This window comes from Somniosus microcephalus, chromosome 17, assembly GCF_052327205.1.
Source record: "Somniosus microcephalus isolate GS21.2 chromosome 17, FLI_Smic_1.0, whole genome shotgun sequence".
NCBI lineage: Eukaryota > Metazoa > Chordata > Chondrichthyes > Squaliformes > Somniosidae > Somniosus > Somniosus microcephalus.
The window spans coordinates 63,747,999-63,770,147 of NC_141003.1; the positions used below are offsets into that span (position 1 = coordinate 63,747,999).

Sequence of the window (22,149 nt, forward strand, 5' to 3'; positions counted from 1 at the left end):
CTGAAGGTGCTGACTCTCTCCCCCTCCCTGAAGGTGCTCACTCTCTCCCCCCTCTCCTGAAGGTGCTGACTCTCTTCCCCCTCCCCTGAAGGTGCTGACTCTCTCCCCCCCTCCCCTGAAGGTGCTCACTTTCTCCCTCCTCCCCTGAAGGTGCTGACTCTCTCCCCCCTCCCTGAAGGTGCTGACTCTCTCCCCCTCCCTGAAGGTGCTCACTCTCTCCCCCCTCTCCTGAAGGTGCTGACTCTCTTCCCCCTCCCCTGAAGGTGCTGACTCTCTCCCCCCCTCCCCTGAAGGTGCTCACTTTCTCCCCCCTCCCCTGAAGGTGCTGACTCTCTCCCTCCTCCCCTGAAGGTGCTCACTCTCTCCCCCTCCCTGAAGGTGCTCATTCTCTCCCCCTCCCCTGAAGGTGCTCACTCTCTCCCCCTCCCTGAAGGTGCTCATTCTCTCCCCCTCCCCTGAAGGTGCTGACTCTCTCCCCCTCCCCTGAAGATGCTGACTCTCTCCCCCCTCCCCTGAAGGTGCTGACTCTCTCCCCCTCCCCTGAAGGTGCTGACTCTCTCCCCCCTCCCCTGAAGGTGTTGACTCTCTCCCCCCTCCCCTGAAGGTGTTGACTCTCTCCCCCCTCCCCTGAAGGTGCTGACTCTCTCCCCCCTCCCCTGAAGGTGCTGACTCTCTCCCCCCTCCCCTGAAGGTGCTGACTCTCTCCCCCCTCCCCTGAAGGTGCTGACTCTCTCCCCCCTCCCCTGAAGGTGCTGACTCTCTCCCCCCTCCCCTGAAGGTGTTGTGACTCACCCCTCCCCTGAAGGTGCTGACTCTCTTCCCCCCTCCCCTGAAGCTGCTGACTCTCAGAGCAGCTAGTAATGGATAATAAATGCCAGCCGTGCCAGAGTGCCCACATCCCAAGAATTAATTGAAAAACAAGGCCTGCTGCAGATTTCCAGCATTTGCAGTGTTTCCTTGTGGACTCCACCAAAGATAAGATGAAACCGTTCTTGCCTGTTACGTGTTCTTGTGTTCAGTGGTGAGTGTATCTTTTTTTTCCCCACCCTCGCCCCCTCCATGCCATCTGCAGATGTCCCTAGTGTTTGAGGAGAAGATTGCGCTCTCTGCCCAGGTGCGGGGATCTAGCCAGAACCTGCGCGACACGCAGCACCGACTGAACGAGTTACAGGCGCGTCACGTAACCACTGAACGCCAGCTGCAGGCTGCCACAGGACTGCTGGACGAGAAGGTTGGTGAAAGGAGGATAAAGAATTGGGGAGCAAACAGCTTAATTGTCACATCTGTGTGCATCAGGGCACTGAATGATGATGATTATTGTTGGGAAAGAGTGAAAATTGAAACCTGGGAAGGATTCCAGCCTGTAACTCACTCCCTGGTATCTCTTATATTCTATGGCCTAGAAATTGAGTTTGCGCTGCGCCAGGGCTTTAGCGCCGGAAGTTAGCGCCGGCGCTAAGTCCCTTTGCGCGCGCCAAAAATTCAGTAGTGCCGCGCCCAAACGGCTGCCGGCGCTACTGAAGGGTTTTAGCGCCTGAAAACTGGCGCAACGCGCCGCATTGCGGCGCTATTCCGGCGCTGCGGCGCCCGGTGCGGCAGGCTCGGGAAGTGCAGGCCTCCTCCTTCCGTTAAGGAGGAGCTGCCTGCACCCGGCTGCGGCCCGCGCAAATCTCTTCAAAAATGAGCCCGGCACCTCGGACAAGTGCCGGGCTTGCATCTGTTCCGGGGGGAGGGGGGGGGGGGGGAGAAGTCCGGGGAGGGAGCTGCGGGCAGGCGGCCGGCCGCCGCGCCTCCTTAAAGCGCCGGCGCAGACTCCGGCAACACTCGTTTGCCGGAGTCTTAGTTGCGGCTGCCACTGGCGAGGCGGCCGCAACTGAATTTCGGCTTGGGGCCGGGTTACCACGGCAACCGGGACGCTGCGCACACCGATGACGTCATCGGTGCCGGCGCAGCGCTACCGGTCTACCGCCGCGGAAGGGCCCCAGGCAATTTAGGAACCGGCGCCAATTGCAGCGCTAGGCCCTCTAGCGCCGCAAAATCGGTGCTAAGGGCACTGAATTTCTAGGCCTATATATATAAACCCCTCGAACCCCTCAATTAGATTCCAGCCAGTAACTCACTCCCGGGTATCTGTTATTCTATATATAAATCCCTGGGAACCCCTCGTTTAGATTCCAGCCTGTAATTCACTCCTGCGTATCTGTTATTCTATATATAAATCCCCCGAACCCCTCAATTAGATTCGAGCCTGTCACTCATTCCTAGGTATCTGTTACTCTGTGTAATATAACGTAATGTTTCGGGGTTCTGTATTGTGGCGTTTCGGGGTGCTGTAGTGTGGCGTTTCGGGATGCTATAGTGTGGCGTTTCGGGATGCTGTAGTGTGGCGTTTCGGGATGCTATAGTGTGGCGTTTCGGGATGCTGTAGTGTGGCGTTTCGGGGTGCTGTAGTGTGGCGTTTCGGGATGCTGTATGGCGTTTCGGGATGCTGTAGTGTGACGTTTCGGGATGCTGTAGTGTGGTGTTTCGGGATGCCGTATTGTCCGTTTTGACCACTCTCCATGGTTGTGTTTGTTGGCCTATAGACGGACCCCACTGTTGACGCTGCCCCTGGTGGTCCCCAGGAGAAGGGCAGAATCGAGGCGCAGGTCAAGGAAACCGAACTGAGACATCTGAAGCAAAGGTAATAACCGCGACGGAGTCCCTCGGCCTTTTGTTGATACTGCACCGTGAAACGGCAAATGGACCGGTGTTCTGGTGCGGGCACCTGTCGAGCTCTTCACACAGCAGGAAACTGCTGTGGAGCACAGGGACTGTTGGTATGTCGATAAACTTTTCCTTACCCGGCGTTGATCTGCCTCTCACTCCACAATTTTCCTGCCCTTTTCCCTTAAACACTGATTCATGTTAGACACCTCTGGTGCCTCCGCCAAAAGGCCTCTCTTCATGTGAGAGCTCAGCTGTGCACAGGCTATTTGACTTTGTGAGACATCACAACAGAAGCCAAATCCCGCCCTCATTTGTCTTCACGGTGGACTTTGCAGCAAGGGTCACCGGATAGCAATCTGGAGCAGGAATCTTGCCCCTCTCTCCCCTCCCCATAAACCAGAGGACACTGAGGCACATTATCATCACTGGTATCACTTAGCATGAGGTATAACGACACATAAGGGAGGGGGAGGAATTTCTGGATAGTTTTATCCAGAACACAGTCACACCCCAGAGGAAAGCACAGGTTCAGGAAGGGGAGGATGTGACTGTCAGAGCAGCAGGTAGGAGGGGTTCAGAAGGAGGGCCTGCACTTGTCCTGTCCAACAGGTGCAATGTACTCGCTGCCTGTGACTTAGAAGGCTGTCTAAGGGAGATGAGCAAAATAGAAATTTGGTAGTGATGGGAGATTCTATAATTGGGGATAGATAGCTTCTTCTGCAGCCAAGAACGAGAATCCCGAAGGGTGTGTTGCCTACCTGGTACCAGGGTAAGGGATATCTCATGGCGGCTGAAGAGAAATTTGGAAAGGGAAGGGGAAAATCCAGTTGTCGTGGTTGATGTTGGAACAATCGATATAGGTAGGAACAGGGAGGAAGTCCTGCTGAGGGAGTATCAGGAGTTAGAAGCTAAATTAAAAAGCAGGACCTTGAGAGTAATAATCTCTGGATTATTGCCCGAGCCACATGCAAATCGGCATAGAAACAGTCAGATCAGGAGAATTAACACGTGGCTAAAGGGCTAGTGTGGGAAAGAGGAGTTCCTTTTCATGGGACACTGGCACCAGTACTGGGACAGGAGGAAGCTGTATCAATGGCAGAAGCTCCACCTGAACCGGAATGGTACCAGTGTCCTAGTGCAACAGGTAAATAGGGAGGTGGCAAAAACTTTAAACTAATGAGCTTGGGGGGTGGGGGGGTTTACAAGAATTAAACAGGCCTAAATATAAATGAAACAGGAAAGGTGAGCATAGGACAGACTAAACTAAGGGAGGTCATAAATGACCAGGGAATTAAATAGAGTTATAGAACAGGAGCAATGTTCCCGTTAAGCTGTGCCTTTACAATGGGACATTTAGCGCATGCGCGAAATTTTGAATATACTGTGCAGCCAAAAAAATTAGGGGGAACATTGAACAGGAGTGTAAAAAGATGGTTAAAAATAAAGTGAGAAGAGAAGAACTGCTATTAAAAATGAGTTAAACTGCCTGTACAGCAATGCACACTGTGCTTGTAATAAAACAGGGGAACTGCAGGCATTAATATGCTGTGAGGAACCAGATATAGTAGGGATTACTGAGGCATGGTTACAGAAAAATCAGGACTGTAGGGTATAGCATAGTTAGAAAAGATAGAGGGAAAAAGGGGAGGTGGAGTAGCTGTACTTATTAGAGATAACAGAATGGCAGTAGAAAAAAGTGACGCAGCCATCAGTAAGATAGAAATTGAATCCATGTGGATAGAGATAAAAAATAATAAAGGTTCAATCACACTAATAGGATTAGTCTACAGACCACCTAAAGGTGGAAGGGAGGTGGAGGAAGAAATATGCAAACAAGTTAGGGAAATGAGTAAAAATGTAGAAGAATAATCCTGGGGGATTTCAACTACCCTGAAATTAATTGGCCATAAGAGGTAGGTAAAGGGGATGAGGGAATGGAATTACCTGCAATGTATACAGGACTCTTTTCTAATCTAATATGCAAGAAGCCCAACAAGGGAGGATTTGCTACTAGATCTAGTAATGGGGAGTGAACCAGAGCATATAAGAGAAGTAAAAGTAGGGGAGCATCTAGGCAATAGTGACCATAATATAATACGCATTAAGATAATAATTGAGAAGGACATAAACATGACAAAGACCAGGTTGGAGAAAAGCTAATTTTGAGGGGCTGAGAATAGAACTTAGGAAAATAAAATGGACACAATATTGCCAAACAATGATGTGGAGCAGCAATGGGAAACATTTAAACAGAGTCCAGAAAAAATATATTCTGCTAAGAAACAGGAACAAAATAAACACTAATGAGAGCCTATGGATAAATAAAGCCGTAAGGGGAAAAATGAGGGTAAGGAAAGAAGCGTAAAGTAAGTACATGGACAGCAGGGGACAGCATGATGAGGGAAAATACAGAGATTGGGAGAGAAGTCAAAAAAACAATTAGGAACTATGAAATTAAATTATCAAGGAACATAAAACAAAATAGTAAAATATCCCACAGACATAAAAATAAAAAACGGAAAGTTGGGATTGAAATAGGGCCACTAAGGGATGGACAGGAGAAAATCACAGGCAGAAATATTAAATAATTATTTTGCTTCAGTATTTACCAGGGAGATGGATCAGGTAGACATGACATCAGAAAATGAGATTAAAAATGATATAACTGCATTTTAAATTAAAAAAAAAAAAGGAGCAATATTAAATAAACTAATCAAACTCAAAGAAGATAAAACCTCTGGTCTGGCCAGATTACATCTGTGCATTTTAAAAGAATCCAGAGAAAAGATAACAGGCGCTATTACACATATTTAATAATTTGTTAGAAAAAGGTATAGTGGCAGAGGACTGGTGGATAGCTAACGTTGTATCTATATTTAAGAAGGGAGATAGAACATGTCCAGGGAACTATAGACAAGTCAGCTTAACATCGGTGGCAGGAAAGAAAATGGAATCCCTACTAAAAGAGAAAATAGAAAAACATCTAGAAACCAAAAATATAATAATGAATAGTCAGCATGGATTTCAAAAGGGAAAGTCTTGCTTGACCAACCTCATTGAATTCTTTGAAGAGGTAACAGAGAGAGTAGATTAGGGTAATGCAGTGAATGTAATATATCTAGATTTCCCAAAGGGCTTTGATAAGGTACCACATAATAGACTAATGAATAAGGTCAGAGCATGCGGAGTCAGGGGACAAGTAGCAAAATGGATAGCTAGTTGGCTGCAAGACAGAAAGCAGAGAGTAGGGGTAAAGGGAAGCTATTGAGAGTGGTAGGAAGTGGGGTCCCACAAGGATCAGTGCTGGGACCACTGTTGTTTACAATTTATATTAACGATTTAGACTTTGGAATCAAAAACACAATTTCTAAATTTGCGGCAACACCAAACTGGGGGAGATAGTCAATACTGAGGAGGACTGTAACACATTACAAGAAGAAATTAATAAACTTGCAGAATGAGCATATAATTAGCAAATTAATTTCAACATAGATAAGTGTGAGGTATTCCGTTTTGGTAAAAAAAATTGAGGTCCCATATTAGTTGGAAAATAAGAATCAAATGGAGCAGAGGAGCAGCGGGTATCTGGGAATACAAATACGCAAATCACTAAAAGTAGCGACGCAAGTTAATAAGGCCATAAAAAAAGAAGACAAACCAAGCACTAGGGTTTATTTCTAGAAAGGTAGAATTGAAAAGTAAAGAAGTTATGCTAAACTTGTATCAAACTTTGGTTAGACCACACTTGGAGTACTGCGTACAGTTCTGGTCGCCATATTATACAAAGGAGATAGAGGCACTGGAGAGGGTGCAACAAAGATTTACAAGGATGATTCAGAACTGTGAGATTATACCTATCAGGAAAGGATGAACAGGCTGGGGCTCTGTTCTCTTAAAAAGAGAAGGCTGAAGGGTGACCTAATGGAGGTCTTTAAAATTATACGGTTTGATAGAATAGATACAGAGAGAGTGTTTCCACTTGTGGGAAAGAGCAAAACTAGGGGCCATCAATATAAAATAGTCACCGAGAAATCAAATAGGAAATTCAGAAGAAACTTCTTTACCCAGAGAGTGGTGAGAATGTGGAACTCGTTACCACAGGGAGTGGTTGAGGTGAATAGTATAGATGCGTTTAAGGGGAAGCTGGATAAGCACCGGAGAGAAAGGAACTGAGCGTTATAGAGATGGATGAGGAAAGATGGGAGGAGGCTCGAGTGGAACATAAACGCCGGCATGGGCTGGTTGAGCTGAATGGCCTGTTCCTGTGCTGTATATTCTATGTAATTGGTATCATTACTGATATCACGGACCGAAATGGGACTTTTTTTGACGCAAGGAGTTATCTGACACAAGTGTAGCTGACTGTCTGGTCCACGTACCTATTACTCTGCGGGAGATCTTTCTAATCTCAACACCTGCTTGAGGCTTGTTCATTTTATGCTGTTTTTAAGCTCACAGTACAAGTTCATAGAATCATAGAGTTATCCAATTAATCCCACCCACTTTCTCCATAGCCCTAAAAAAACTTCCCTTCACACATCTACATTATTTATACCTCTGAGCATCTGACAACTGAGTCTCCATTCCCCTCTTGTATGGCTTGTTAATTCAAAATTATCCAGGACCATTTTGACATAACTTTTCAATTTCTCGGTCATTACAATTAATCCCACTGAACTAATTCCTTTCCTCTGCTGCAGGGCCCATTTTTTAATGTATTTCTGATTGAAGGCTGCTTGTTTTTGCAGTCTGACTTCCTCTCTCTGAATAGCTCTCTGAAGTGCACTGAGCTCTGCGATCAGGAAGGGTAGTGGTCAGCAGTGAGATCTGAAAAGAGAGAAAGTACCGAAACAACACAGCAGGTGCGTCAGCATCTGAAAGAGAGGAGACGCGTTAACACTCTGTGAGGATTCCCTCCGTTAGATGTGATTGACCAGCTGTGCCTTTCCAGAGGGTTTGAAGGGGCAGTGTAGAAGGAGCTTTACTCTGTATCTAACCCGTGCTGTACCTGCCCTGGGGGTGTTTGATGGGGCAGTGTAGAGGGAGCTTTACTCTGTATCTAACCCGTGCTGTACCTGCCCTGGGAGTGTTTGATGGGACAGTGTAGAGGGAGCTTTACTCTGTATCTAACCCGTGCTGTACCTGCCCTGGGAGTGTTTGATGGGTCAGTGTAGAGGGAGCTTTACTCTGTATCTAACCTGTGCTGCACCTGCCCTGGGAGTGTTTGATGGGACAGTGTAGAGGGAGCTTTACTCTGTATCTAACCCATGCTGTACCTGCCATGGGAGTGTTTAATGGGACAGTGTAGAGGGAGCTTTACTCTGTATCTAACCCGTGCTGTACCTGCCCTGGGAGTGTTTGATGGACAGTGTAGAGGGAGCTTTACTCTGTATCTAACCCGTGCTGTACCTGCCCTGGGAGTGTTTGATGGGGCAGTGTAGAGGGAGCTTTACTCTGTATCTAACCTGTGCTGTACCTGCCCTGGGAGTGTTTGATGGGACAGTGTAGAGGGAGCTTTACTCTGTATCTAACCTGTGCTGTACCTACCCTGGGAGTGTTTGATGGGACAGTGTAGAGGGAGCTTTACTCTGTATCTAACCCATGCTGTACCTGCCCTGGGAGTGTTTGATGGGGACAGTGTAGAGGGAGCTTTACTCTGTATCTAACCCATGCTGTACCTGCCCTGGGCGTGTTTGATGGGACAGTGTAGAGGGAGCTTTACTCTGTATCTAACCCATGCTGTACCTGCCCTGGGAGTGTTTGATGGGGACAGTGTAGAGGGAGCTTTACTCTGTATCTAACCTGTGCTGTACCTGCCCTGGGAGTGTTTGATGGGACAATGTAAACAGTTTGGTTAGCTTTTTGGATTGCTTTAACTGTTCTTACTCTAGATATTTTTTGTTTCTGTGTTTCTGACTGCCCTTGTACATGAGCTTTTGTTCCCCGCATGCCAGACAGTGTTTACACTTGCCCCGATACCTAGGTAGCATTTAGAGCATGCTCAAGAAATGAGTGGATGCCCTGTTTTCAGATTATCTCAGCTCAAGACTCGGTCCAATATCTCATGATATTCTCCTTGTCTTTGGAAGCTGGCAGAATAACACTAACCTAGTCTGTGACTTAGACTTTAACTAGTGAATAGTAAGAGAACAAGTGAATAGTAGATTTTCACGTTAGTTGTTTAGCTTAATTAGATCCTCGTATTAATAGAAAATAACAGATGTTTCACAACTTTATGCTAAACTCTATTGCAATTAATTTTCTTACACATTGCTTCGGTTTCCTTTCCCCACTGACTATGGACATTATCTGGCTTTGCAACTTTGGAGTTTCCTGATGCACTCCAGTCTCTTCATAGGTTGACTCTCTGATTTGAAAAAGGACTGGGTGATAAATATCTTTGAAACAGTTACTGATCATAAGCTGAAGTTAAATAACTGCTTCTTAAATTTTGAAAACACCATGGCAAATATAAACATATTTGAACCAATCACATAGAATGTTTGTATTTGAATTGAGTGCTACGGCTCTTTGTTAGACACGTGGGGGCGATTTTCCCACTGGAGGCGGGTTTGAAACCCTCCTCCACTGATAGGTTTCAAAAATTTGCGATTTTCCCATGATTGGCCACTTGATTTCAGAGGTGTGGGATACCCTTGCTCAATTAGTGTTTTGGGATTGAAACTCACCTCTGTTGACAGCACTTTTCCAGTCTGATTTTGTGGCTTCTTGCTCCCTTGGCTCATTCCACAGCATTTCTGCATCTCCTGCACCACCTCTCAACATCTTTTGAGAAACCACTATGTCCAATTCCAAGGCAAGGGCCTACCCGAGGCTCTCAGATGAGGTGCTGCAAATGTTTTTGGAGGGGGTGACAGCTAGCACGGAGGTGCTCTTCCACTCATCTCGGAGGAAGAGGCCTGCCAAAGAAACCAAGGCTGTGTGGGTACAGCTGGCAAGGGATATAACCTCCAGATCTGTGTGCAGATTGGAAGACTGTTTCTGTGTATTGATGAAATGCCATCCCTGTTGGAAAGCATTAAAATGATTTGAAGCCAAAATGTTGGCGTTATGCCATCTGTTCTTTCGCCTTAGGCAGCTCCACATTGTGGGCACTGCCACACTTGCGTTGTCAGGTTGGTGGCCTGAGTGAAAGGAGCCAGAGAGTCATGTCCATTGTCAATGATGTCCTAGGATGGAGCCAAGGACATGTGCCAACTTGGGCAACCTATGCAAATCTGGCCATGATAAGTTCATCCCTTGCATCCTAGGCTCTGACCTCCTCCTCCTCCTCCTCCTCCAGATCCTCCTCCTCCTCATCTGAGGTCCATGCAGAAAGAAAACGAATGGTTCCCATGCTGCTTGTAGATGCCTCCTTTGGGGAAGCGCTCATTGCAAGCGGGGAGAGGGTCTTCCAAGGAGGTCCCACAGTTGATGGAGTCAAGCTGCAGCACCTCCGACTTCGGAAGGCTTCTAAAAGAGCTCAGAGACCTTTTAAAGCCAAGGTCTGGCACCTGCAAGTAATCCTTGCTACAATAAACGATGTCTCGTTAGACCTGCAGCAGTGAGGGGGCCACCCGCGAGTCAATCCGCCCGGTTTGCCTGGCGTGGTTTAGGAGGTGCGTGGATCATACCGAAAAGCTGGAAAAATCACGAGGGCCTCTCAAAATAGGCTTAAAGAGACCCTTAACGAGCATTTAAGGATCTTTAATAGCGCAATGGCCAGCTGGAGGCGGGAGCGTTTCCCGACCTCCAAAACCGGCACCGGCAAAATCCCGCGGAGGCGGGTTCCGAACCCGACCTCTTTGAAACTGATTTTCCCGCCTCCAAACCCGCCTCCTCCGACGTCAGAAAATCGCCCCCGTGTATTCAGACGAACAGACTACCCCGATATCTCAGTTGGTGGAGGCACTGCCCAGTGTGGAAGTGACTCACACAGACCAGGAAGGCCCTGGATTAACCTGATGGCCAGCTGGCAGTTGGGAAAGTTATAATTGGCCTCAGCACCGGGGCGGGGGGGGGGTGGGGAAAAATAATCTGGAGTTCCTGCTTTCCATTCCTATCCAGTGACTCATGCTGGAAAGTGTGGACAGGAGGTGAGGCTTAGGCTTGTGTGTGATGCTCTCGGTGGTCAAATAACCGACAGACACTCACTGCCTGAGGCCACAGATGAAGACTGGCCCTGGGGAATGTATTGGATGCTGGTCAGTACTCATTGATCTGTATCCCAGTAGATCACCAGGGGGGAGGAATAAATGGGGGGAATGGAGAAGATACTGTTCTTGAAAACAGGTTGCATAGACTTGGCTTATATTCATTCGAATATAGAAGATTAAGGGGTGATCTAATTGAGGTGTTTAAGATGATTAAAGGGGTAGATAGAGAGAAACGATTTTCTCTGGTTGCGGGGTAGGGGGGGGTCCAGAACAAAGGGGCATAACCTTAAAATTAGAGCCAGGCCATTCAGGGGTGATGTCAGGAAGCACTTCTTCACACAAAGGGCAGTGGAAATCTGGAACTCTCTCCCCCATAAAGCTGTTGAGGCTGGGGATCAATTGAAAATTTCAAAACTGAGATTGATAGGTTTTTGTTCGGCAAGGGTATCAAAGGATCTGGGGGTAAATGGAGTTAAGATATAGATCAGCCATGCTCTCATTGAATGGCAGAACAGCCTCAAGGCGCTGAATGGCCTCCTCCTGTTCCTATGAAAACCATTGCTTTTCTCGCTCTGCGTTTCACAGGCTACTTGAAGCCAAACAGGTGCAGGACAGAACTGAGCAAGAACTGAGCCGATTGGAGGGCTCGCTGGCTGAAGAACAGGAAAAGCGACTGGCTGCTGAGGAAGCCCTGCTGTCAGCAGAACATCAACTCAAAAGGTAAGAGGAGAATGGGGCGAACCATTTCAATAATAGGGGAAGGAATAGGGCATTCTACTTAATGGGGGTGAGAGAATGCGTAATCCATTTAAAAAGGGGGCAAGAGAATGGGGCGTTTGTTTAAAGGCCTAAGGATAGCAGAGAAAAGACACCATCTCAGAACTGAAACAGACTCTTAAAAGCAAAATGTGGCAAACGGAGAGGCATTAGATCCGACAAATCTGTCCCATTTTCAAAGGTGAACCCCAACTACTTCCTTCTCCCCGTATCCCTCAACCCCACCTATCCACCTTCTCCCTGTATCCCTCAACCCCACCTACCCACCTTCTCCCCGTATCCCTCAACCCCACCTATCCACCTTCTCCCCGTATCCCTCAACCCCACCTATCCACCTTCTCCCCGTATCCCTCAACCCCACCTATCCACCTTCTCCCTGTATCCCTCAACCCCACCTATCCACCTTCTCCCCGTATCCCTCAACCCTCCTATCCACCTTCTCCCCGTATCCCTCAACCCCACCTTCTCCCCGTATCCCTCAACCCCACCTATCCACCTTCTCCCCGTATCCCTCAACCCCACCTTCTCCCTGTATCCCTCAACCCCACCTACCCACCTTCTCCCTGTATCCATCAACCCCACCTACTCCCATATTTCTTCCGGTGGGACACAATCTTAAAACTAGAGCCAGGCCATTTAGGAGTGAAATCAGAAAGCACTTTATCATACAAAGGGTAGTCGAAATCTGGTACTCACTTACTCCCCAAAACGCTGTAGATGCTGGTGTTCAGTTGAAATTTTCAAGAGATGGATAGATTTTTGCTGGGTAAGGGTATCGAGGGATATAGAGCTAAGGCGGGTAAATCTAGTTGAGGTACAGGTCAGCCATGATCTAATTGAATAGTGGAATAGGCTCGAGGGGCTGAATGGCCTCCTCCTGTTCTTATGTCCCTATCTCTGTCTGCTGGCTGTGTGTGGGTCCCTCAGGGACATTCCAAGAACCCATGGCAGTAACCTGCCCTGAGTTTGACACCAGACGGGCTGTATTGTGGGGCCTGGGATGGTAAGTGGCTGTGGTAGAAGTTGTTGTAATGCTCTAGCTGATGCTTGTTTCCTTTCAGTGTGGAGCTGAGCGAGTGGGTCAATGCCCAGGAGCGGAACCTCAATGCCTCGGCCCTGGAGGAGCATTCCCTGCTGATAGACCTACCGGAAAGTGCCACTCCCAGCAAGGTCAGAGCCCCTGCACAGGATATACATCAGCATCAGTATATTCACATCAATAGCACTCACACCCCTCCCCTGGTATAACACACCCTTCCCCACCACCCCCCAATATAACATGCCCCACCCCCAGTATAACGCATGCTCCCCAGTCCCTTCGTTACAACTGTCTCTGTTACACCTGCCAACAGGCTCACTGTGGCCAGTGCAGTGCTGCCCCCTGCTAGCTCACTGTGGGCCAGTGCAGTGCCACTCACTGTGGCCAGTGAGGTGCGCCCTCCCCCCCGCCCCACTGGCTCACTGTGGCCAGTGTGGTGCGCCCCCGCTGGCTCACTTTGGCCAGTGTGGTGTTCCCCCGCTGGCTCACTGTAGCCAGTGTGGTACGCCCCCTGCTGGCTCACTGTGGCCAGTGCGGTGCGCCCCCGCTAGCTCACTTTGGCCAGTGTGGTGTGACCCCGCTGGCTCACTGTGGCCAGTGCAGTGCGTCCCCCTGCTGGCTCGCTGTGGCCAGTGCAGTGCGTCCCCCTGCTGGCTCACTGTGGGCAGTGCAGTGCATCCCCCTGCTGGCTCGCTGTGGCCAGTGCAGTGCGTCCCCCTGCTGGCTCACTGTGGGCAGTGCAGTGCATCCCCCTGCTGGCTCGCTGTGGCCAGTGCAGTGCGTCCCCCTGCTGGCTCACTGTGGGCAGTGCAGTGCGTCCCCCTGCTGGCTCGCTGTGGCCAGTGCAGTGCGTCCCCCTGCTGGCTCACTGTGGGCAGTGCAGTGCATCCCCCTGCTGGCTCGCTGTGGCCAGTGCAGTGCGTCCCCCTGCTGGCTCACTGTGGCCAGTGCAGTGCGTCCCCCTGCTGGCTCACTGGCTAGTGCAGTGCGTCCCCCTGCTGGCTCGCTGTGGGCAGTGCAGTGCATCCCCCTGCTGGCTCGCTGTGGGCAGTGCAGTGCATCCCCCTGCTGGCTCGCTGTGGGCAGTGCATCCCCCTGCTGGCTCGCTGTGGGCAGTGCAGTGCGTCCCCCTGCTGGTTCACTGTGGCCAGTGCAGTGTGTCCCCCTGCTGGCTCACTGTGGGCAATGTGGTGCGCCCCCTGCTGGCTCACTGTGGGCAGTGCGGTGCGCCCCCTGCTGGCTCGCTGTGGCCAGTGCGGTGCGCCCCCTGCTGGCTCACTGTGGGCAGTGCAGTGCATCCCCCTGCTGGCTCGCTGTGGGCAGTGCGGTGCGTCCCCCTGCTGGCTCACTGTGGGCAGTGCGGTGCGTCCCCTGCTGGCTTGCTGTGGGCAGTGCGGTGTGCCCCCTGCTGGCTCACTGTGGGCAGTGTGGTGCGCCCCCTGCTGGCTCACTGTGGGCAGTGCGGTGCGTTCCCTGCTGGCTCGCTGTGGGCAGTGCGGTGTGCCCCCTGCTGGCTCACTGTGGCCAGTGTGGTGCGCCCCCTGCTGGCTCACTGTGGGCAGTGCGGTGCGTCCCCTGCTAGCCTGTCTTGTGTCGATTCCGGTTCTAATCTGTTGTGTTTATTTTTGCTTTCAGACTCGGAGGGGCTCCGGCGTGAGGTCATTTTGTTCTCTGTTCCACGCCCGATCTCGGACCAAGTTGCTATTTGCCGTGTATTTCATTGCGCTGCACATCCTGTTTCTCCTGTGCTTCACAGGAAACCTCTAAACTCCAGGAAACTTGGTGCTGAGGACCGGTTGGGACTTGCAGACTGAATCCAGGAGCAGCGCTTCACCCTGGGAGCACCAGCTTTATCTGTACCTGGAGCTGAGGATTTCTTTCGCCTTCAAAGAGATTTTACTCTGTGAAGGTTTAACCCTGTTTGTAAAAGTGTAGGTTTTGCCTGGGGTTTTGTTTTTACAGATTTTGATTGATGGATGACGGTGTTGATTTTTACAGTACTGGAGGGGATCTGATCTTGGGGCTCGTCCTAGGTGATAACGGGCAGGGTTAGATCTCATCGGCTCATCATAGGGCACAGATTGTGAGAGGGCATCAGAAGTTAGACCTACAGGAGGCTGTGGCTGGTTTAAGTCACCTCCTGCCGTTCCCTCTGATCTCCTCCTCTACATATCAGCCATAGGGATGAGTGAGGATTGACACGTTTACCCTCTCTCCTTTCCCAAGGGAGGAATACTCCCTCCGATGAAGCACAGTGGCCTTTTCCACTTCTACATGCATTCCTACACTATTGTTATTAGTTATTTTATTATTGCTATAATTTAGATGAGCTGAAAGTGATCTGCAGTACTGGCTATGCTCCAGCAGATGGTGGTGTTGCACTGCAAATAACACTACAAATGGCTTCAGGGCGATGTGACAACCCACTTAAAGGGGAAGCGACACCCACCTAAAGGGGAAGGGACGGGTCCCAGCCATGCCATAAAATATAATATAACACATAAAACGCTTCACAATAATTCAGATCTTATTGTCCAGGAAAGGAGAGGATGAAGCTGGGGGGGGGACAATAAATCAAACTGCGATCTTTTCCAGCGGGCAGCAGCTTGTAGTACAGGCGGAGAGTGGATTCGCAACTCACAATTAAACACATAGTTAGATTTAAGGAAACGCTGGCAATACACAGCAGGTCAGGACACAACAGAGAGGAGACGGGTTGTCAGGTGGAATGCTTCACTCCAGTTGTGGGTAGTCTCGGTTTGTGTGCACTGGATACACTATCCAAATGTTTTTACCAGTTTCAGCCATTTCCCATTGCCTTGTGGTGCAGTCCCAGGGCTCATGCCTGTCAGCTGATTAACAAGTGCCTTTCTACTGCACATTTACACTTCCTTCATTTAAACTCCTTGTGATTTCGCAGCTCATCTTTGGGCTCTTCCTTCTCCCTAATAAAGGCAACTTCCCACCCCCTGCCTGGGAAAATTGGGGGGTGGAGATTGTGGGCGGGGGTGGGGATTACAGTATCGGGGGGATTGTAGTATTAGGGGGAGGGGTAGCGGGGGAGGGACAGTGGGTGGTCTGTAGTATCGGAGGGGGGTGGGTGGCAGGTGGTCTAGTATCGGAGGGGGGTGGGTGGCGGGTGGTCTGTAGTATCGGAGGGGGGTGGGTGGCGGGGAGGGGCGGTGGGTGGTCTGTAGTATCGGAGGGGGGTGGGTGGCGGGGAGGGGCGGTGGGTGGTCTGTAGTGTCGGAGGGAGGAGGGGGGCGGGGGGGATTGATCACTTGCTCTTTCTGTGGGTGAAGTGCCAGGTTATCGCTTTGCTTGCGAGGGGGGGGGGGAGGAGAGTGACGGCACGACAAGGCGGCAAGGGCATGAGGACAAGGTATGACGATAAAGGCCCGGTTCTTTGCTCTTTCTGTGAGGGGGGAATAAGAGACTTCACTCTCCTCACTGTGCTGAGGTGGTGCCTGGTGAATGGATTGTCGATCGCTTCGCTGCTGCAGAGAGGAGGTGGGGGGGGTGGATTTTAAATTATGAGGGACTGAGCACCCCTTGGGTAAATGTACTCCTGGTGTGGCACTGAGACAACATGTCAGCGGGATTGACGCCCGACCCTCACCTGGGGACACGACACGACCGGCCACACAGCCCAAACTAGAGAGGGGGATCCAAGCCCCAGCTAGCAAACCTGATCCCGATCCTGACACTGTACATATCCTGAGAGTTATCCTGATCCCGGGTGCTGCGAAGATATGCCGGTTATTGATCATGCTGGCAGTGAAGTAATGTTAAGGAATGAGGGGCATATTATGGGCTGCCCTGTCCCTATATTAAACAGAAAGTCGGGGGAGGAGAGGGTTGTTGTATTTTTAATGAGAAACTTTATAACAGTTTGTGAAATCACAAGGAGTTTAAAACTTAATTTTTTATAAATAAAGTATATGTAAATAAATATTCCATGACTTTCTAAAAGAGATTTGTACTTCTTGCGTACAGTGAATGAGAGACCAAAGCTCACCACAAGCGATCCCATTTAATTTAAATTGTCTATTTATGTTATGCTAATCAGACAAGTAACTTGTTCTTCCTTGCCCGGGCACAGTGGGTAAAATGGCTGCCGGTGGCTCCGAGCGCGGTGGGTAAAATGGTTGCCGGTGGCTCTGAGCGCGGTGGGTAAAATGGTTGCCAGTGATTCCGAGCGCGGTGGGTAAAATGGCTGCCGGTGACTCCGAGCACAGTGGGTAAAATGGCTGGCAGTTTCTCTGGACGCGGTGGGTAAAATGGCTGCTGGCAGCTCTGGCGCGGTGGGTAAAATGGCTGCTGGTGGCTCTGGGTACGATGGATAAAATGGCTGCTGGCGGCTCTGGCGCAGTGGGTAGATACCAGCGGCTCTGGCATGGTGGGTAAAATGGCTGCCGGCGGTTGAACGCCGTTTGCCACCCCTTTTCCCCATGCCTGCGGACGAAGCGCGTTGTCCTGGGTGTTGAGGGAGGGGTCGAGCGATCGGCAGCACTGGTGGGAACCAGCGGAGAGTGTGGGGGAGCCGGAGGAACAACAATGACCAAAACTTTCATGTATGGCTTGAAATAAAATATTTTTGAAAACAAACTGATGACGAGTCTTAGTCTTCGCACTCACTGCTCGCTTGCCAATGGTCTGCCCCACATCCAGAATGGGCACACCCAACCCCTGTCCCTCCCCCACCCCCACCGCCACATCCTCCCCCACCCAGAAGTGGATCACCCCCACCCCACCCCCAGAATAGGTTCACACAGCCCCCCACCCTCCACCACCCAGAAGGGGTTTGCCCCCCTACCCCGAAACTCCGGCCCTGCTCGTGATAATGAGACCACATTCACATTACACAGAATATACAGCACAGAAACAGGCCATTCGGCCCAACAGGTCAGTGTTTATGCTCCACACAGGCCTCCTCCCGCTCTACTTCATTTCACCCTATCAACATATCCTATTCCTTTTTCCCTCACGTGTTTAATTAACTTCCCCTTAAATGCATCTATTGCTCCTCACCTCAACCCCTTGTGGTAGCAAGTTCCACATTCTCACCACTCCCCTTCTTCCTCTGGGACACTCTTGCATGCAGCATTCATTTGCCAGCACTAACATACTTTGGGTTGGTGCTTTGGTCTCCATTCATCCTTCCCCCTCCCCTCACGCTGCTCCTCCTTCCCCTCATGCTCACGCACCCTCTCCCTCACACTTCCTCGCCCCACACGCTCACCCTGGGAGATGCATCCTCTGAGAGGGGCCGCTGCTGCTGTTCTCACTGGGCTCTGCGAAGATTGTGACATGCAGCAACCCTGCTGTGTGTGACTGGCCGCAGCTTCAGTCTACATGTCTGGGCACCACGGCAAGGGAGTGTCTTACTGGAAGTATGCAGCCTGTCATTGCTTGTCTGGGAGGATATTTGCTCTGTGTCTTTGTTTAATGGGGGCAGGGCTGCTGGTTTGTGATGACTGAATTCCAGGATTTTTCCTGGTGTTTTGGGATCACCTTTCGTCTTTCCATGAAAATCCTAAACAACAACTTGCATTTATATAGCGCCTTTAATGTAGTAAAACGTCCCAAGGCTCTTCACAGGAGCGTTATCAAAATTTGACACCGAGCCACATAAGGAGATATTAGATCAGGTGACAGAAGCTTGGTCAAAGAGGTAGGTTTCAAAGAGCTTAAAGGAGGAGAGAGAGGCGGAGAGGTTTAGGGAGGGAATTCCAGAGCTGCGGGCCCCGACAGCTGAAGGCACGGCCGCCAATGGTGGAGCGATTAAAATCGGGGATACGCAAGAGGCCAGAATTAGAGGAGCATAGAGATCTCGGAGGGTTGTCGAGGAGGTTACAGAGATAGGAAGCAACGAGGCCATGGAGGGATTTGAAAACAAGGATGAGCACGGGTGGTGATGGGTGAACGGGACTTGGTGCAAATTAGGGTATGGGCAGCAGGGTTTGAGATGAGCTGAAGTTTACAGAGGGTGTATGATGGAAGGCCGGCCAGCATTGGAATAAAACCAGTGGTTTAGGCGATCCCGTCGGTCCTCTCATAGTGGAGCAGTGAGCTCCTGCCCAGGGAGCATTAACCTCGGGGGCGGGTGGGGAGATGAGGTTGCGATTGCTGGCCGCGGTGGGGGAGGGCTAACTTTCATTGTTCAAGATGCCAGGCCGATGACGAGTGCGCCCCACCTCTCCCCCAACACACATTCTGTGGGCTCCCACTGACGGGGGCTGGAGATGCCGGATAATGAGTCAGCTCCCCTACATCATTTCCTGCCATGTCACTCGTGGCAATGGGAACATTGGGTGCCAGCAGTCAGTAAAGGGCTGCCTGTTCGGTGCTGGGTAATTTTCAGGCAGTGGGAGGGCTGGGGCAGTTCAGTGTGGGGGTGCGGCAGTTCAGTGGGGTTCAGTGTGGGGGTGCGGCAGTTCAGTGGGGTTCAGTGTGGGGGTGCGGCAGTTCAGTGGGGTTCAGTGTGGGGGTGGGGTGGTTCAGTGGGGGTGCGGCAGCTCGGGTTCGGTGTGGGAGTGGGGTTCAGGCAGTGGATGTCGGGGTGCCGCTGTCATTATCTGATATAGGCCCTGCCATTAACCCCAGTTCCTAATGGCGCTGGGCACCTGGAGCCCACTCACATGATCGGGGCTGGTGCCCGGTGAGGGTACAGAGTTCAGCCCCCTTTGCACTTGCTGTGCCTGAGGCCTCCCTGCCGAATAACATCAGAAGTGGGTGCTGGGTGGGCTACAGCCATCCCATGACCCACCCCTACCTGTGCCAGGGCTGGGATCTGATTGAGGGCTGAGTCTGGGATCCTGTCCCTGGTCCAGGTTCTGATCCGGGTTGGAATAGTTGCAAGCTGCAATCAAAGTTTGTACCCAGAGCGCGCCTGCCGTGCACGCGCTCCCTTAAACTTGTGTTGTTGGGTTGCCGCTTGCCGGAGGCGCGGGCGCGCCCCCTTCCTGGTTTCGATCAAAGCGCGTCCCCGCAGTACCCAGCCCAAGCCTCTTGAGAAGAACAGGTACCGAACCGTCCCGGGACCCACAGCCAGCCCCGCCGCCGGTAAGAACGTTTCCCAAACTTCTCCCAACTTTATACTAACTTTCTAAACTGCCAGGAACCCTTCCCCAGAGTTAATGATTTACATCAGAGTGACATCGGTCACTGTTGGGCAATCTTTACCCAGTACTGAGTTAAACTTCCCCTAGTCAGTGCGTCAGTGTCTGCCCGGAGACTCCACTCCACTCCACATCTGAATCCCCATCTCTCTCCAAAGGGGATAGAGAACCTTTCCTGAGACTTGTGATCGTCTCAATAATATTTATATCGAATAACAGATATCCGGGAGTGGGTCACAGGCTGGAATCTAATCGAGGGCTTCGGGTGGTTTATATGTAGAATAACAGGTACCCGAGCAAATGCAAAATACTGTGGATGCTGAAAATCTGAAATATAAAGAGAAAATGCTGGAAACACTCAGCAGGTCAGGCAGCATCTGTGGAGAGAGAAACAGAGCTAACGTTTGAGGTTGCTGACCTTTTGTCAGAACTGGAAGAAGTTAGAGATGTGGCAGAACCACTGAATGACTCTGGCTAACTGTATATAATTCTCTTTAACGATGTTCTAACACCAGCCTAAACCTGTACCATTGTGTTAGGCATTACTGTGTTTTGTATATAGAGTTTGCATATACGGGGCGTGGCCCCTTTAAGAGCGCGGGAAAACACGGGCAAACGCGATGACGTCACGTCGCAAACTACGGGGCTGCCCAGGCAGTCCTCGTGGCATCTCCGTTGAGTAAACACCTGTTTCCGTGTTCTCTTGTGTCGATCGCCATTATTCGTATGAATTCGTTAATTCCTACATTGGTGACCCCGTTTTTGTGAACGTTTTCACATAAGAAGAGCACAGCATGGAAGCAAACGCCGTTTCGCTAAAGCTACCGCAGTTCTGGGAGCAGCAAGCGCCCTCGTGGTTTATTCAGGTCGAGGCCCAGTTCGCCCTGAGGAACATCGATGCGGATCAGACCAAGTACCTTTATGTGGTCTCCGCACTCGACATCTCTACCGCCTCTCGGATCGTCAGCCTCCTCGAAAACCCCCCAACGGAGTGCAAGTATGAAACTCTCAAAGCGCGGTTACTGCAGGTTTTCGGGCTCACAAAATCGGAGCGCGCCTGTCGCTTACTCGCTATGCCCGGGCTCGGGGACTCCAAGCCTTCAGAGTTGCTGAGCCAAATGCTCACGCTCCTGGGCTCAGAACGGGAATGTTTCCTATTCCGCGAGATTTTCCTCAGCCAACTGCCTGAACAGGTACAAACTGCCCTGGCCAGATCTGAAATTGAAGACTGCGCAACACTCACTGCGGAGGCTGACAAAATTTTCGCTGTAACTCGGCAGTACTGCGCTGCCACGAGGCACCCATCCCTCGCAAACGCCACCCCAGCTCATCAGCCTGCTGGGTTGTGTTTCTACCATGCGCAGTTTAGCGCAAAGACAAAGCGTTGCCGCCCTCCCTGCAGTTTTCCCCAAAAAAACAAACAACTGACACTGCGACCACCGAGGAACGGGTCTAACGGGCACCCCGTGGCCGCGATGGCGATCGGCAACGCGGGAAAATTGCTGTTCATCACTGATACTCTCTCCGGTCGTCGTTTTCTGTGCGACACCGGAGCACAGTGCAGCATTTTACCCGCGTCCGCCCTCAATGTGCAGACGGGGAATCACGGCCCACCCTTGAAGCGGCCAATGGCGGAACAATTCGGACCTTCGGCAGACGGCGAGTGGAGGTGTGCCTCGGGGGGCAACGTTTTCACTGGGAGTTTGTTACGGCCAGAGTTTCCCAGCCCCTCCTCGGCGCGGATTTCTTGTGCGCCAACAGCCTCCTGGTCGACGTTAGGAACTGATCAACGCAGCAACTTTTAATTCTCTTCCGTGTTACCGCAGTAACACTACGTCACACACCGTCTTCTGTGCGTTCCCGACTCCTGATGAGTTCGCTCGCCTGCTCGGCGAATTCCTCGACCTGACAAGACCCACGTTCTCCTCCACAGCCACTAAACATGGTGTGGAACACCACATCACCACCAACGGCCCCCCGGTCTACGCGCGGGCCTGGCGCCTGGAACCTGGCAAGCTGGCGGTCGCAAAGGTGGAGTTCGCGACCATGGAACGGTTAGGGATTATTCGCCATTCGAATAGTCCCTGGTCTTCACCCCTCCATATCGTCCCGAAGCCTGGCGGCGGATGGCAGCCATGCGCCAACTATCGACGACTCAACGATGCCACCACTCCTGATCGGTACCCGATCCCCCATATCCAGGATTTCTCTGCCCATTTGGCAGGGAACACTGTTTTCTCAAAAGTCGACCTCGTCCGGGGCTACCACCAGGTCCCAGTTCATCCACAAGACGTCCAGAAGACAGCAGTCAACACCCCATTCAGCCTCTTCGAGTTTTTACGAATGC

The 22,149-nt window shown here is 51.0% G+C and overlaps 2 protein-coding genes across 2 annotated transcripts in view; both read left to right on the forward strand.

Moving 5' to 3' along the window:
- Positions 1 to 15,720, forward strand: part of LOC147105795 (golgin subfamily B member 1-like) — a 92,598-nt gene extending 76,878 nt beyond the window's left edge. The window contains exons 19-23 of the mRNA XM_086010554.1: positions 1,073 to 1,231; positions 2,586 to 2,683; positions 11,451 to 11,585; positions 12,704 to 12,812; positions 14,317 to 15,720. Coding sequence (XP_085866680.1) covers positions 1,073 to 1,231; positions 2,586 to 2,683; positions 11,451 to 11,585; positions 12,704 to 12,812; positions 14,317 to 14,448 — 633 coding nt within the window. The 3' untranslated portion in view covers positions 14,449 to 15,720. The remainder of the gene's footprint in view (positions 1 to 1,072; positions 1,232 to 2,585; positions 2,684 to 11,450; positions 11,586 to 12,703; positions 12,813 to 14,316) is intronic.
- A 3,915-nt stretch (positions 15,721 to 19,635) lies between these two features.
- Positions 19,636 to 22,149, forward strand: part of hcls1 (hematopoietic cell-specific Lyn substrate 1) — a 78,931-nt gene continuing 76,417 nt past the window's right edge. Inside the window, exon 1 of the mRNA XM_086010555.1 lies at positions 19,636 to 19,746. The gene's annotated coding sequence lies outside the window, so the exon portion shown is untranslated. The remainder of the gene's footprint in view (positions 19,747 to 22,149) is intronic.